The 16,035-nt window shown below is 45.8% G+C and overlaps 2 protein-coding genes across 5 annotated transcripts in view; both read right to left on the reverse strand.

The window, feature by feature from the left end:
* The window catches only part of LOC119443017 (voltage-dependent L-type calcium channel subunit beta-1-like), a 121,459-nt gene extending 114,712 nt beyond the window's left edge, over window positions 1-6,747 (reverse strand). The window contains exon 1 of the mRNA XM_037708128.2: window positions 6,370-6,747. Within this exon, the coding sequence (XP_037564056.1) occupies window positions 6,370-6,450 (81 nt within the window). The 5' untranslated portion in view covers window positions 6,451-6,747. The remainder of the gene's footprint in view (window positions 1-6,369) is intronic.
* Window positions 6,748-9,896: 3,149 nt separating this feature from the next.
* Window positions 9,897-16,035, reverse strand: part of LOC119443020 (neurofilament medium polypeptide-like) — a 180,524-nt gene continuing 174,385 nt past the window's right edge. For all 4 annotated transcript variants that reach the window (XM_037708136.2, XM_049662520.1, XM_049662522.1 and 1 more), the window contains exons 3-5: window positions 15,433-15,669; window positions 14,050-14,185; window positions 9,897-12,907 (exon numbers count right to left, since the gene is read on the reverse strand). In XM_037708136.2, coding sequence (XP_037564064.1) covers window positions 12,704-12,907; window positions 14,050-14,185; window positions 15,433-15,669 — 577 coding nt within the window. In that variant the 3' untranslated portion in view covers window positions 9,897-12,703. The remainder of the gene's footprint in view (window positions 12,908-14,049; window positions 14,186-15,432; window positions 15,670-16,035) is intronic.

The raw sequence follows: 16,035 nt of genomic DNA on the forward strand, positions 1-16,035 counted from the left end.
ATCTTAACCGTACGGGATATCTGCCAGTATTAGACCACTTGTCATATGAGGCACCGTAGCGGGATGTTCCTGCGGAAAATGTGGACGGGCTATTTCTGCTGCATACCTGTTTGCCTGCAGCCTTCTCATGTGGCCTACATTAGATGGACGCGGAACCGAACAAAGCAAGCTAACTGAGCTCTTCGAAAAAGTTATAAGAATAAATGCGCGAGCCAACACATTCATTCGAGTAAAAAAAATAAATAAAAAATCCTGGCTTTCGACCGTTTGCCAATACGAGCAACAGTTGCTACACATACAATAAACGAAGTACTGCATGCGATCGTCAGCACTTTCGCTCAGGTTACCCTCAAGCTATATATATACGTAGGAAACTGACACCACCTGCACATGCACGCTTCACGGCTAAAATATTTGTCGAAGTTTAGGCAGGGCCGCCAGAAGCGCGAATAAATAATTATTTATTTTATTATTTATTTTCAATACTGCCAGTCTCGAACGAGACCACAGCAGGTGGGCATTCATACAAATCCAGCTGTAGAACAAGTAGAACAGCAATGAACAACCTAACAGTGGCCAAGAAAACAAAGCAAAATGAAAACGGTACAACAGAAAGGTGCCATACGTATGCAGTTCCCTTAAAATTCACAAAACAGCGTAATCAGTTTATTGAGTTGATAACAGAAATGACAGCACTAAACGTGTTTAAGTTTCGCCAATATGATCGGTTTACGCTTTATCCAGTAGGTTAGAGAAAGTTGAAAAGCACACTGTGTTAGTTATTGTTGGGTCCAGTTTTTCCATGCTTTCACTGCAAGCGGAAAAAGCGAGTACTAAAATGTGTCATTACGGAACGAGTACTCTGTTAGTGTGTACGAGTGTTTGTGGCGTGAGAGGTGAGATTTGGAAAATGATAAATACTTAGAAGAGTCTATTTTCAGCCGATTGTGAAGTACCTGGTGTAGGAATTTCGAGCGCGCTACTTTTGCTCCGGCAAATAGTGTTGGAAGGCCCGCTCGAACTAACAAGTTAGTGGGCGAGTCGTTACGTGTGTATTTGTTGTAGATGAATTTGATGGCTTTTCTTTGGACCCTTTCTAGTTTATTTTGTTAGACGTTGTGTGCGGAAACCAAACAACGTTGGCATATTCTAGAATTGGGCCCACGAACGTGGTGCAGGCGAACAACCTGGTATGCCACGGCGTGTATCGCAAGCGACATCGAAGATAAAATAGCTTCCGCAGGGCAGTAGAAGTGACGATATCGATGTGTGAATCCCAATAAAGATTTGATGTTAGAGTGAAACCTAAATATTTGTGCTGGTTTACTTTATTAAGAATACTACCATCAAGAACGTATGTAAAGTTAGAGGGATTCTTTTTTGCTGTAACTGTCATGCAGACAGATTCTTTTTTTTTTTTTTATGGTCGTTTGCCACGTGCTACACCATTCAGCAATTTCTTTTTAGTGAACTATTCAGAATATCGTGGTCTTCCGGGCTGTTAATTTCTTTGTATATGACCACAGTCATCTGCAAAAAAGTTTAATATTACTCAGTACGTTGCAAGTGATGTCGGTAATGAAAATGAGGAGAATCATAATGAAATGAAAAATCATAATTTCAGCTTTACTTTTTTCCCTCTCTATCTGCCTATGTTGATATAAACGTCTCTTCACTCGCTTACACGAACCCCACACAAGCGGGTCGAGCCAGTCACCACCGGCTCGGCGACCGCCGGCGTCCAGGAGAGATGACAGACAGATTGAAGAATGCACGAAGGCACGGACAGATATGCATAAATTGAAATACGAACTGGAAATAACTGATCAGGACGCCTGCTACGCGTAATCACATAAAAGTGTGATGTGTAATCGCTCTATACCTGGCACGGAGCATTCTCAAATGTACGCTTTGGAGTCTGAATTGATCCACAGTTACAAATACAGGTGAACATGGAAACGGAACAACACATTGGAGCAGATTCGTAATTGTTAGCGCTTGAATTTATGCTGATAGTGTACAGGTCCACAAAAAGCGCTGTGCCCTCAATTGTATTTGTGAAGCACGATACAAGATGAGCTCATAAAGCCACTCTCAGCGCGCCCTATTCTACGTCCTATTCTAGTCCGGACTTGCTGTACACGCTACAATCGGTATGGCTCAACCCGAATCGAAGCTCTCTCATCCCGTCCGGCTAGTTTACATGAACGCGACACGTAAAATTCTCAGCTTGAAAAGCTGACTCGATACGCTAAATGCTCTGTCAGCTATATATAGCCGGGAAACTACAGAATCCCTGACCGCAGAAATGTTTCGAAGCCCTGAAAGATTTAAGCCTTTGCTATACCGAGTGCTTACTGTTTCCCCAAGCTAACTGCTGAATCTGACAAGTCGGTGCGCGAAAGTACAGTGGCACGAGACGTAATCTTTCCTTATGTGATCCATGAACAAGTCATTGTGCGCATATACAGGCGTCACGTGCACATCTGTGCAGAACAATCGACTTTGCACTCACTGTTGGCGTTCCTGCATCTGCACTAAGATGTCAACAAGCTGTCGATCGAATTTTCACTGGCCAGAACAAAAGAGTAATAAAAATAAACACAGAGACGGAAATCTCGCAGTTAAGTAATTACTGTTACTTAACGTATCCCTCGCTGTGATTCGTAATGGGTGTATAGCTACAAGCACAGTGTCTCAAGGATCTAAAGGCAAACAAAATGGCGCTACAGTAGTACAGAAAGGTGCAAAGGGTAACGACGTTCACAAGCAGCATCAATCGAGACCCGAGTAAATTTTGGGCCAAGTTATTGCTCGCTACTGCTGGTCTCGCCGAGCCGCGAATGTTGGCAAATAAATTCTCGACGCAAACTAAAGCGACACACTCAAACATGCCAAGACTGCGCCCGTGCTGCGCATGCGCCTGTGTGTCCTGTGTATGCACTGCGTTGACGATTTGCTCAGGCAGGCGAAATTCGCCTTACCAGAGGTGGTGCAACTAGCCCGACAAAGTGGTCAAGTCAACGGACACACGTATACCAGGCCAATGTTCGTCCGAGACGTGGATCAACGACGGAATTCCGTTCAATGTAAATAAAGTCATTTAGCGACCGCAATTCGCTCTGTACGCATGAGCGACTTAACTGGGCGGCATCGCAGTACACGAAGTTCCGTGCGGTGTTACTGTTGGGTGCATCATTATTTACTTCTTTGGTGCCTCACGAAACAGCGCGGTTAATAGATAAACGTACTAAAGAGAACTCTCACGAGTTTTAACTAGACGAAAGGAAGCCGCGGTTTGGCATATTCCTGACGGCCATGACCCGGCAGGTTATCTAGTTCATTAAGTGTTGGTAACTTTTTTGCCAATGTCACCAGACAGCGGCCCAAAACACTCCATATTTATCGAAGGGTCGATATTCAGGATTTCCGTGTTCGAAGTGTTTAGACGTCACTATTATTATTTAATCTAAAGCTTTAAATTACGTCCTCCGGTGGCGAGCCAACGGTCGGAACGCGAAAGAGGGAATGTGAAAAATGGCGAGGCAGTGAGCTCAGCGAAATTTTTTGACGTATTTTGCTGGGACAATTTACTGGATATTTACGCAACTAGAAAAGTCGCTAACACTCCGAAAAGACAAGTTGGCGCTAAGATGAATAAAAAGTCGCTAAATTTAGCGACTTTCTCGCTAAGTTATTCTGGCTTCGTTACAGCGCATAGACACACACGGCGTCCTGTACATAGGGACCTTAGTACTATAGTGTTCTAGTACGCTATATTAGTGCATACTAAAGTCACTGAAACTTTAGTGCATACCCACCACGAGCGACCCCTGGTGCACCACCGCGACCGAGGAAACAACGATTCGCGCTATTGGTGTTACCAGAAGGATCTGTGCTGAGCCAGATACGCCAATATTATAAATGGCAGCAACATGTGTCGTTGACTATATGATTAATGACGCCAATGGCCAGTGCAGAGGCAACCACCGATGACCGGCATCAAAACACTAAAAAAAAAAAAAAAAGAATAATAGCGTGATCATTGGTAGACTGATCAAGGTGGTTAGAAGTCACGGTCGTTCTGTGGTTCGTCTGCAAGAACCGTTGAAAGTTAAATGCTTATGCGCGTCGCTCTGTGAAAAATTCGACAAATCGTGCATCAGCAGATCTCATCTATTCGCGATACCGGACGCGCCTGACAAGTTAGGTCGAGGATGAACTATCCGAACCGCATGTCTTGCATGCACACATTCCCTCGTTTAGATGAAAATTACGCTTGTGGTCAAATACAACACGTTTTTTTCCCCCCCTTTTTTTTTTCCTGTTAGTACACACCTGATTTGTCTACAGATATCTCAGAAAGACACTTGCATCGAAAAAGCAGTTATTCAATTTCCACGCAGGTTATGCGAAGCTCTCAGGACAGCCTCTTGAAACTCCTCATTACAGGTCACAGCGGTTGTACAATCGGGTCAATTTCATGCGCATCTACGGAAAGACTAATCCCCCCCCCCCCCCCCCCCCCTTTTAACTAATCCGCTCTTCCACGAGCCATTCGTCTTTGGAACGAACTTCCTAACACCATAGTTTATGAAAGTGGCCAAGAAAATTTCCGGCTTCTTCTAACAACGCAGTTTTCAAACGACTCTACGTAACCTGCCATATTATTCTTTGTCATTGCCTTTCCCGTTATTATGTCCAACTACGCCTTACATACTGTTTTGTTATAGCCTAATTATGTTGCGCTTGCTCTGTAATTCTGTCGACTATGTTTTACTGTGTGACATTTCATTGTTAAATGAGCTGTCGCGTCCAAAGCGTTCGGTTTGTTTCCTAGGTCATACTGTAACACTGTATTAGTACATTAGCACATTTCTTACCCTATATGTTTTGTATATGTATTCACATATGTATTCTAACTATTGTATAAGTAATAATTTTTTATTGTACTCTCCCCCCTTACACAATGCCTCTAGGGGCCCGTAAGGTATCTTTAAATAAATAAACAATTAAGTGCCGTCAGATATGCCGAATACAACAATTACAAAGAACATGGGGCACCTTGAAGTGACAGCAGCATTTAGACGCGCACATAGCATAGCATGCCACTCATGACGTCTACAGATGGAATCTTGAATAAGCCAGCTACTTCAGTGTTACAATTAGTTCCTATCCCATATTTACTAAACCCACGGTCAACATCTGCATATAAAATTTAAGCAGACTCAACCCCAGTAATGCGAAGCATGCTTGGTTTGGCAGAGAATGGTTGTTATGAATATAAGTGTTCTGCAGCGGACATGTTAATGCTCTTGCGACGTGTGTATCACATATGGATCTATCGCTCTCACTAAAGAATGTTTCGCATTAAGACTAATCCATAAATCTGACGTTTTAAATAAGGCACGGCATCGCAGAGATACGCGACACGATGAATTGTAGTGAACCGAAAATGCCAGGTGCCGCCAACGCACATCCCAAATAAGCGCTCCTTTATTCTTTCATAAACAGTCCGAAGGCGAATCCCCGCGTAAGGGGGTTTTATCATATATACATGCAGACACGCACACAAACACGGGACAGCGAATTAAAAAAAAAAAAAAAATTTGACCTCCCTTTCGGTTCGACGACCTCACGCAGGTATATACATCGATGCCCCGGCGGCGCGATTCCGGCGCTGTCGATGTGACATCGCCGCCGCTCGCTTCTAGTGTATGCTCATTTACCGCGTCGCGTGATTCTATGTCTGCACGAATAGAAGAACCGAGTCTGGCGAAATGTTGACACGTCCAGCCATGTCTGGAAATATGTCAATAGGTGTCGTAGCCCATATGTGGAAAGACCGAAACTTGCTCCTTACCGAAGTCGGGTTTATTTTTTTTTAAATGAACACTGTGGCCGTCGCCCAGGGCTATTAATTTGTTGTTGATGTCTTTTCTAGTCACGACAAAAGGTGTATCCCATGTACGCCGAATACGCGGAGCTCTTAATTATTCCGCCTCGCTATCGATTTACGCCGGGGCGTGCATTATTCGGTCGGGCGTCGCAAGACGCATTACCGCAAATTGCGGTCTCGCCGCTGTGGCGCCGGCGCATCTCGCGACGCCCTGCATCATCCAGTCACGTAAAAAAGGGGGGCTCGCTGCCCTCCGGATTTTTCCGGGCGTCTCGGGCGCGCAGATCCGGCGCGCGCGAGTGAAACGAGCCCGTCCCTCGGCGCTTGGGGAAAGCATTCCCTACAGGAACACATCAAAAGGCTTAGCACGACTACGGGCACGCGGCCAAAACCAGCGCAGCCTGACATGCTGGCAGGAGCGTGTCCGTGTGACGGCTGCACGAATGGGGTATGCCTCCGCACGGGCTCACCTGTGAGCGTTTTGATCGGATGGCGACCGTTGGTAGTTCTTCCAAGGCGAAAGACTGCTGCGGTAATGGTGGGGTCGCCATTGCGGGGAAGCTACCTCACAGTGGCGTACGGCGGGCACAGCAGCCTCGGCATGGTGCGTCGCTGGTGCGCCCCAGGCCGCCCTCAGAGCCGCTCAGCCGTCGCCGGCGTCTCCGGGGCGTCGGCGAGCCACGACGGTACCGAACACGCGCACGCTCACGGTAGCCACGATACGAAGAAACGGCGCCGCACCCGCGGCGTCCACCATCGGGCGAAACACACGGCCAGCTCTCCTACGCTTGTTGCTTTTTTTTTTTTACCGCATCTAACAGCTTTTGCTCTGCTTGTTATCATCTGCTGCTGGCAGCTCGTCTTGGATCGCTGTTCGGCTCGGTCTCGTGCCAACATCTGGCTTCGGCTAGGCGTGACATCAACGCTGAAACCGCTGAAGTCAGCTTGAAATACTGTACATATCCTCCAAAAGAGTGCGTACAATCTCAGAGGACATGCTTTGCAGTGCTAGTAACGTTTACAAATCACAGATGGCAGCATAATTCAAACGCATTGGCAAGAACTCAAACAATTATTGGCTGCAACTTTGACTTATGCTACTCACGCGGCTGTGTTATGGCTTTTCAGTATTTTATGCATGCACACAACCCACAAAATCTGCACAGCTCTTTCGTGTTAGCATCTTGGAGGCTCTTTAGGTAGGAATAATACACTCTAGATGGCGCCACAAGGTCACACTAATGCTACGGTGTCTACTAATGCATACGCACACACGCACATTCAGTTGCTTTGTTTCGAAAGGCGAACCCCCTCCCTTCCTCATTCTATCATTCTATGCCCGCTCTAATTCCTCGCATCAAGCACGTAAATTTCATGGCACGTTGATACTTGTGGTACTTGTGGCGCTGCAGCCGAAGCTAAACAGGGCGCAGGTTCCACATTAGCTTATCACAAAGCCATACTGTTTTGTGTTTCGGTTCCGGTTTCAGTCTCGCTAGAACGCCTGTAGAGCTGCACGTTTTTTATCGTGGATTGCAAAGGCGTAGAAAAAACTATTCGGTACTAGAAATATTAGAGTGAATGTCTTCCTAACCATATTTATTTAAATAAAATGCCATAATTGAAACATCAATTGCATTTCTGATATCGTGGTATGATCTAAGGCTATCATCGCAGTGATTTGATAGAGAAACTCAAATAGCAAAGCAATCACAGTTCTTTATTTTCTTTAGTCACTCTACTGAATAATGCATGAAGCAGGACATAAATGCGTTGCCGCTTTGTACTGTCCTTCAGCCGTAGACAACCGAGGAAAAGTAGCTGTCGAGCATGACAAGTTGAGTCGCGTGAGCTTCGGATACTGAAATATTTGAGTTTCGTTGAAATGCCTTGGTATTCCACTTAATATAGTTAAAAAAATCAACCTCGCTGACCGCGGCATATACGTGTACGTGCAACATAAATGTATTTTATAATATGTGTGCGAAAAGGAGGCACGCCAATTTAGGAACTGACCAACTTCAGCGCCATAACTGCAACATGAGCCCTAGTGTAAATAGCTAAAACATTAATTTGTAAACATTAAGCAATTAATATTATATTAGGCGATAATTTAAATTATTGTCTTTAGCCTCCGCCCCTCTAGCGCACTCTGTATTGAAAGTCTGCTGAAAATAAAGATGAAGTTGAAGTTAACTCTTTTTAGGACGTTGGAAGAAGTACAACGTAATGGGTAGGAAGTTAAACATGGCTGAATTGGGCCTTTCCTAGAACGCTCTACAACTTCTTTGATTAATTTTGACTAATTATGCGATGGGACAGAATATAAAAACAACGTGTCTTGCTCCGCAGAGCGACGAGCATCACACGATTCTTGTCGGATCCGAACCTGTACTGCACCGGTATACTTTTGTACCTTGGCTAAAGTTATCTGGGACTCCCTGCATGCCTATCCGCGTTCGATGCAGCTGTGCCTGCAGAGGAATTGGTACGAAGGCGCACTCAATCTTTTAGTACATGCACGATACCTGCACGTATCAAGCACGGTGCTCATGATCGGTTGACAGACGTCTTGATTTGCCTAAATCAAATCACTGGCAGGATATACTTTAGAAACCCGCTATTATGGAAATCGCTCCAATTTGTTCGTGTGATTCATGCTTTTTTTTCTTAATTATTATTATCTTTCTTTTATTTTATTACTTTTTTATTATTTATTTGTGGCGGCGGCGCCGGCAACGTGTGACGGCGTGGCCAGTACCGAAGAATCACAGGTGCATTGTACACTGTGCAGGTAGGAGCCGGCGCAGTAGTGCCGGCGCAGCGTACAGCAACATGCGTCGGATATCGTGGTTATCAAAGTAAACTCAGGATATAGTGATGTACTTGAAAAGCGTATATAGCCAAGCGTTTTACAGAGTGTTGAATTGATTTCGGGCAGTTTCTTAATGTGTGCACACGACCTGTAGTATATAAAGGAGTACAATGGATATTGTACAGCTCGGCTATAGCGATTGAAGTGCACTAGATATTCACGGTGGAGTATAAAGTGCAGAGCGCTAGCATCATGCAGCAGCATATGTTGGATATAGGGGCGGGTATATATAGAGAAATATACAAAGTCCGGATATAAGTTAAGCGTACGAAAATACTTCTGCAATAGCGACGTACTTAAAACAGACATAGTGAAGCTTTTGCAAAGATTGCAGTAGATTTCTGGCTGTCATACGTATAGTACCCTACAGCACTTTCCAGGAGTGTAATAACGACCGCATATACAGCTTGCTGTGTTCGATGTATGAGTTTCTCGAATTTACATACACCTGTGAAGGTCTCTTATCGGAACATTGTAACTTAGAAGCCCCGTATTCTAACAACCTTCCTCAGCATTTCATACAGCTCGCTTTTCTCGCCACGTTTTAGCCAAGCCTCCTGGCGAAAAAAAAACAAAACAAACATTCATCGGAAGTCTTATTTCGAATAGTATACTTTACCCGACATCCCATGAACGCCGTACCTGGCGGCGTTCAGTAGCGCAACTAGTACGTGGACGCAAAGGAATAACGTACAGGACCCACTAGACACCGCTCTTCCTGTTCTTTCCCGGCGTCCATATGCATTGCACTACACTAAACGCCTTCGTGACGACATGCTAACAGGCCCAAATACCAACGCTGTATATCATGATGAAAGTATGAAGCCTCCGCCAGGGAAATCCACAGTTTCCTCGGGTTGCCGTATCACTGGTTCGAATACTGGAATGATTACTTTGAGACGTAGTTACTCGTAATGTGAAGGCTGAACAAAGCGTTCGCAGAATGCGCTGCCTTCAGCATCAGCAGTGCAACGTTTGTTGGCACACATTCTAGTGGTCATTAACAATGGCGGCGTTCGCTTAATCTAGAGGCAGTTTTCAGAAACAAAAAAAAAAAAAAAAAAACGAACAGCTTTCATTTTATTATGTTCTTTAGAGATGTTCTTACAAAGACAACACAAATTCAACTTGTGTAAAAACGGTGAGAAAAATTTTATTTCATCTCACAAAGCACACTGACAGCAACAACTCTGCAGCAGGCAGACATATATCCGTGGTATAGGCGTCTTAAGTTATAATTACTGTACCAACAAATTAAAATTCAACACAATAAGTAACCAGTTAAAACTCTTGGACGAAACTATACCCTGCAGGCTCAGAGGCATATTGCATGCTTCCTATAGTGCGCCTGTAATAGCATTTTCTTGGACTAGTGACTACGCTGGTAGCTCAGAGCGGTCGGTAACCCCGGATAGTGACTGACACAAGTGGTCGAAAAAAATAAGAAAAAAAAGGTCGTACATGTTCACTGCATGTCACGTAGAATATTGAGTGGTCCCTTTCCTTTAAGTTTTTCAGCTATTTTCTTTATAGTTACGCCTGCCTCGATGTGGAGCTGACAAAAACAAGGTGCGCTCTAGAAAGCAGACGAAATATAATCAAGCCATTCAGACGCTCACTCCAAATCGAGTCTGTCATAGTATATAACGTTGGCACTTATTTTCGTCCCTTTTACCCGGAGAAGTTGTGACGTAAGTGGCGTCTAGTCGCGAAAAAATTCTACATATTCAGCCGTACTAGCAGTCCTCAATTCAGCTGGCGATCAAGAATCATTCCAGCAGGTTGTCGATTACAGACGTCACTAGGCATCCATGATTGAACCTACACGTGTGTAATTCCTACGGTCGCTCAGGCAACCACGCACGATTGACTTCTCCAGTATCAGACATGACGCCAACATTTGTTTGGAGGCCCAGTACATATAAATAACGCGAGAACTCAGGAGCCTGGCTGAAGATGTCTTTGTCTCATTTCCTGCAAGCACGCATAAACCACAAGCAGCCTAGCGCAGGGAGGCACAATCAGTTCTAGTGGTTGAGCCGGAATACGACCATGTTACAGGACGGCCATGATAATGAGACAAGATCCACAATGCAGGGCAGTAAAAGAAGCGAATACTTCTAAAAGGTGCGTGTCATTGTTAACACCGGTTGGTGTAAGTAACCGCGCCACATTCTCAGTACTGGCAGTTTCAAGACACTCTGGCAGTGCACAGTAAATAAGTATATGGACGGTTCTTGAATACATCTCCAAGCAGAAGGCGTTACTTCCCAACGCGCAGCACTTCGTCACGCATTAGACTTTGATAGCTGCAAGGATCACTCGGAAAAGTCAACACAAAAAGGATTTCGTCAGGCTTCCCTCGTTATGAAGGTCTATGACAGCTACATGTTCCGTAAACAATTTCGCCCGTTCTGTGCCATATGTGATGAAGAGTCTAACAGCACACCTTTCGACTGCACATTCAACAGCATACTCCAGAGTTCCTCTGGCCAGACTGGCACAAATCATATACAAAATGATGACGGAAGCAAACCTCCTGGTTGATGATCAGAACTTGGCTACACAATTCCTTTTTTCATTTCTTGATTTTCTTTCGCTTCCACTTGATTGAATATGACGACCACATGGTCTCATAACCATGTTTGATCAAATTACCACGAAGTGATCTGCCTAACTTCTAACAGTGAGTGGACTTATAGAAACAAGCCCACCCCCTCATGTAATACCCCTTATCGGGGCATTTGAGATATAATAAATGAAAAATCAACAAACAAACAAACAAACAAACACAAAGAAACACAGTGGCGTGCATTCAGTCTGCCGCTTTTAAGGGCTCTTGGCTGAAAACGCTTCCATATTGGAAATGAATGTGCGCACTTGTTAGTGTCTTTTCTTGTGAGAAGAGGAAGAAGAACGACTTTCACACGCAGTTCGGTCTGGGGTATTGCAGGAAGCGTCGGCGGCTGTGCCCGACGTTGCATGATGACTTTCGAAGGAGGCGGCGCATCTCTTGAAACACAGACACGGTAACGCGGTAACGAGCGCAGCAGCGTCCATCCTCCCCTGGCGGCCTGGTCCGTGTTCACTGATGGTCACTAACTGGTCGTGCAATCCGATGACCTCGGAGACCGCGCGTATTGTGGTCGAGGCGTACGATGTTAGAGGTCTCCGTGGTGATTCTTCGCTCTCGTGTCGTTTGGCAGGGTGCACAACTGGTCGAGAACGCTGCTATCGTCGTGGATTCTTTCAGTGATTCGACAGTACGTTCAGGTCATTTTGCTGCTAGCAGCGGTTGCACAATTTTACATTCCTAAGCCGTAGCTGCTCGAGAATGTGTCGCTGTACATTTATGGTAACGGCATTACAAGGCTCCTTACAAGGTATTGCAGCCAAATTCTGTGATTGGCAAAGTGTGTCTATATTTTCGTGCAGCGCGCACAAGCGGGTGTGCTTTGCACATTCTAAAGTTAGACTACTCGCGCATCGACATGTCTTGTAAAGGGTAGCGTTTGATTTTTATGCCTATAAAATTCAAAATTTAAAAGCGTATCTAGGCTTTTGAAGTCAAAGTGACAGGCAGTAAGTCCAGTGCTCAGTAAATTTTACTAATTTCCACACGATACTATAGTCCAGCTCTTAATATGCTTTGCATCAAGCGGATTCAGTGCTCTCGATGAGCCGGAATCTGTGGATAGCATGCAATCTTAAGTCCTGCCATCTTGCTATCTCAAATATTTGCCGCGTTGTCTTTTACTTCCGCGTTATGGAAGGGTATAAATGTTGGGCATTGAACTCCTTTACGACAATGGGCTGGCCGTAAGCGCCGCTGTCGAACTGAGGGTGCCGCAAACGAGACGTACACCGCAGAAACGCCAGCGTAGCGGCTATTCGTTGACTGGTCCGGATTCTGCACACTGGCATATGCTTCAGAACTTCCTGCGCAAGTATGCGAGGCCCAGGGACACTGAGATACCGACGAACAGTATGATGGAGAGAGCGATGACGCCCATGCATAGCGCCCTCTTGCGCCGGGAGCGAAGATTCTTTTCCCGCATGTATCGCCGCCATTCCTCCCAGGCGTACGGGGGTCCCGGAGGCCCCTGCTGCTTTTCCAGCAGGCCATTTTCAGCCTGCGAACAAAGACGAAAAAGAAGAAAAGACACTTTAGAAAAAGCATAAGTGCACCTTCACTGATTAGGACCCTTGTTCAATCAGATCAGTTGTTTCAGTTGTTCTCAGATCAATATCTTGGTTTTATATATCTTTCATGCTATAGTTATGGCCTTCACACCGAAATGAATGAATTCATGGGAAAACACGAAATTGAACCGTAAAACGTTAAACAGTGGCTGGCGGACTCATCGGCAAACAGTGTGGAAGTGATATTATCGATCTTGTCATAAAGCTCAGTCTCGCGGAGGCAGCTGACCACCCACAAGGACCGGGCCGAACATAATAGAGGACGCAACCGTCATTAGGCGACCTGTTTAATTCCACTTACCACTTACAGTTCTTTCTCAACTTTGCTTCCAGCCTCTGCCTTCTATGTCACCCATATTACAAGCTGAGGACCCAGAACTGCGAGCGATTGCAGTTAGAAGTTGGGCTTGCTGAACCGAAAGCCGCGAACAATATGAACAATCTCGCACACTTTACCATGCAGCTAACAAGTTGGTAAGTTTAATCGGCGCTATTTACTTTGACCACCTCTAATTTCCTGGGCTGCTAGCTCACTGAAAGAGGTAGATCAGTTTCTTGGGACGTTTCCTCGAAAAGTATTGTCGGTCGAGCCAACATCTCGACAAGAGGACTCGTCTTCGTCAGGCCCTGACGAAGGCAATTCCCCTTGTCGGGATATTGGCTCGAGCGACAATCCTTGTTTGAACACCTGACGAAGGCTCGTCTTCTTGTCGAAGCGTTGGTTCTACCGACATTCCTTGTTCTAGCAATTAATACTTGAAACCTCAATCTTCCAGTTTATGTCTGTCTACAGTTTGAATTTCAAGTGGGCTTGTGTGTCTCTGCGCACGCGTATGCATGTATAAAAGCGGCAAAGACGGTGGACAGAACCCGCGCCATTTACTCAGTTTCCTCTCTACCCAATAAACTATTTAACAGGATTAACTGTCTTATCAAGCACCGTCGGTGTCCCAATCTGAGCACCCTTCGCGCCGTATGTCTGCTTGTCCTGACCGAGCCAATATCGCTGGCTTTGCTATAGCAAAGCCAGCGAAGCCACTAGCGGTCTGCTATAGCTTCACAAAGGACGAACCAGAATGTGGCCGTTGGATGGAGACTCCTTGGGGGGCACTTCGCCGAAGCTCCCTTGGTCCGACTTGGTGGCGGAGTCGGGGTTGCCCTCGCCGGATGCCCGATCAGCATCTTCCTCGTCCTCATTCAGCTCAGTCCTGCGAGGATGAGCCAGGTGCGCGAAAACGTTAGCTCTTCCGTGTTCATGCACGGGTTCTAATCTGCGTTGCTTGTGCAAATATATGCACACTATATTTTGTTACAAAGATTCCAGTCGTATACTATATATGCGCGCTGCAAGCATCCGTATCCGATACAATATGGGTTACTCTGATTTGCGACGGCCACTTTCGTATAATGTAGTCATCCCTTTCCTGGCGTCGAGCAAAGTTTAAGGATTTGATTGCAGGAAGGTTTTGATGTCTGAGAAGTGAACTGTGGGTTGCTGTCTTTGCCAATGAGTTACCCAAGAACTTGGGAGAAGAAAGGCTATCTGTGTAAATGTATCTGTGTATCTGTGTAAATCCAATTCTGGCGTTTAACGTGCCAAAAATTAGACAAAATGGGTTAATTTTGACCAGCTTGGGTGCACCCAATGCATGGTACACGGGCGTTGTTGCATTTCACCCCCGTCGAAATGCGGCCACCGCGGCCGGGATATGAACGCACACCCCGGGCTTAGCAGCACTATATGCCACCACGGTGGGTATAATGAAGAAACAAGGACAACATTCGCTCACATTCCTATACAAAATATTGTTATGTATCCCAACTATAGCGACGAGCTAGGAATCCAAATGCCTTGTTCACATGTTTTACTCTATACTGTACGCAAGAAATAAACTTCAATTCAATTCATTCACACTCAAAAGTAAAAAAAAAAAAAAGCTAATCGAAGAGTTCCAAGCGAAGCGCTCAATATTTTCGCGACGTGGCCACCGGTGGAAAGCGCAAGTGCTATACTACTGAATGCCGCATGCGACGCTCCACCAGCTGACCTGCAACGACGGCTATGAGCAATTGACACCCGTATGTATTTATTTGTATGAATTGCGCTTACAGACTTAACAAGAAGCTGCCCTGCACATGGGCCTTTTTGCAGCTACAAAAGGTGTGCTGGCTGCCATCTTTAACGAAATATCGTGTGACGACCTGCACATATTTCGCGATCCCCCTAAGATAAGGCTACAAAAGCGACCTGTATGCGCACCGCGCATAGGCGGTATTTCTTCGGCAGGCGCCGAACGAGCTCCCGATGGCCTTGTGAGCGTTTTCGTGTCTTAAGTGGGCCCTTAGCAAGTCATTTACTACAGCGCTTATACTTAGATGGTGACGTTCATGCCGGGCTCATTCCTCTACCCGGTTCTTGCGGTTTCGCAGCGCCGCAGAATGACGTGTGACGTACTTCTGCTGCAGAGAGTCCTTGGACTTGTGGGCAAACTTGACTTTCCTCCTGGACGAGAACACGGGGTGCGCCCTGCGACAAGCGCACAGGGGGTGTCCGCCAGCCGCTGCCACGGCGGCCGCCTCGCTGCCGTTCCACGAGTAGCGGCTGCGAGGAACGTCGCCCCAGCGGCAGCACTCGGGGAACGGAGCCCGGATGCAGCTGCAGCCTTCGCAACCAAGGTGGCCCCCGGGATACCTGCCAGGGCGACGAACCATGTGAAACGTATACATATACATTACACATACGGCGTGTTGACTGATCAATCGGTTTTTCACGTCGGCGAACCACGCCAGGAAAGCTTTCAAATTAATTTTATACATATGCTTTCCTTTTGATGCAAGAGACGTTTTCGTCAGGCGCCGTCGCTCCAGCACTTCTCTCCATTTTATAACTTCTTATTACCCTTTTGCCCGCCTCCGGGATCAATGTGAGAGAGTGGCTTATTGACCGGTGCTGCGCGCATCCAGCACAAGCTGCACAGCGGAAAAAAAAAACTAATATTAATAAATAAATATAAAAATAAATGAACACGAATAAGTACAGGGGAATTGCATTGTACAT

The sequence above is a fragment of the Dermacentor silvarum genome, chromosome 2 (assembly GCF_013339745.2).
Source record: "Dermacentor silvarum isolate Dsil-2018 chromosome 2, BIME_Dsil_1.4, whole genome shotgun sequence".
NCBI classification, from domain to species: Eukaryota; Metazoa; Arthropoda; class Arachnida; order Ixodida; family Ixodidae; genus Dermacentor; species Dermacentor silvarum.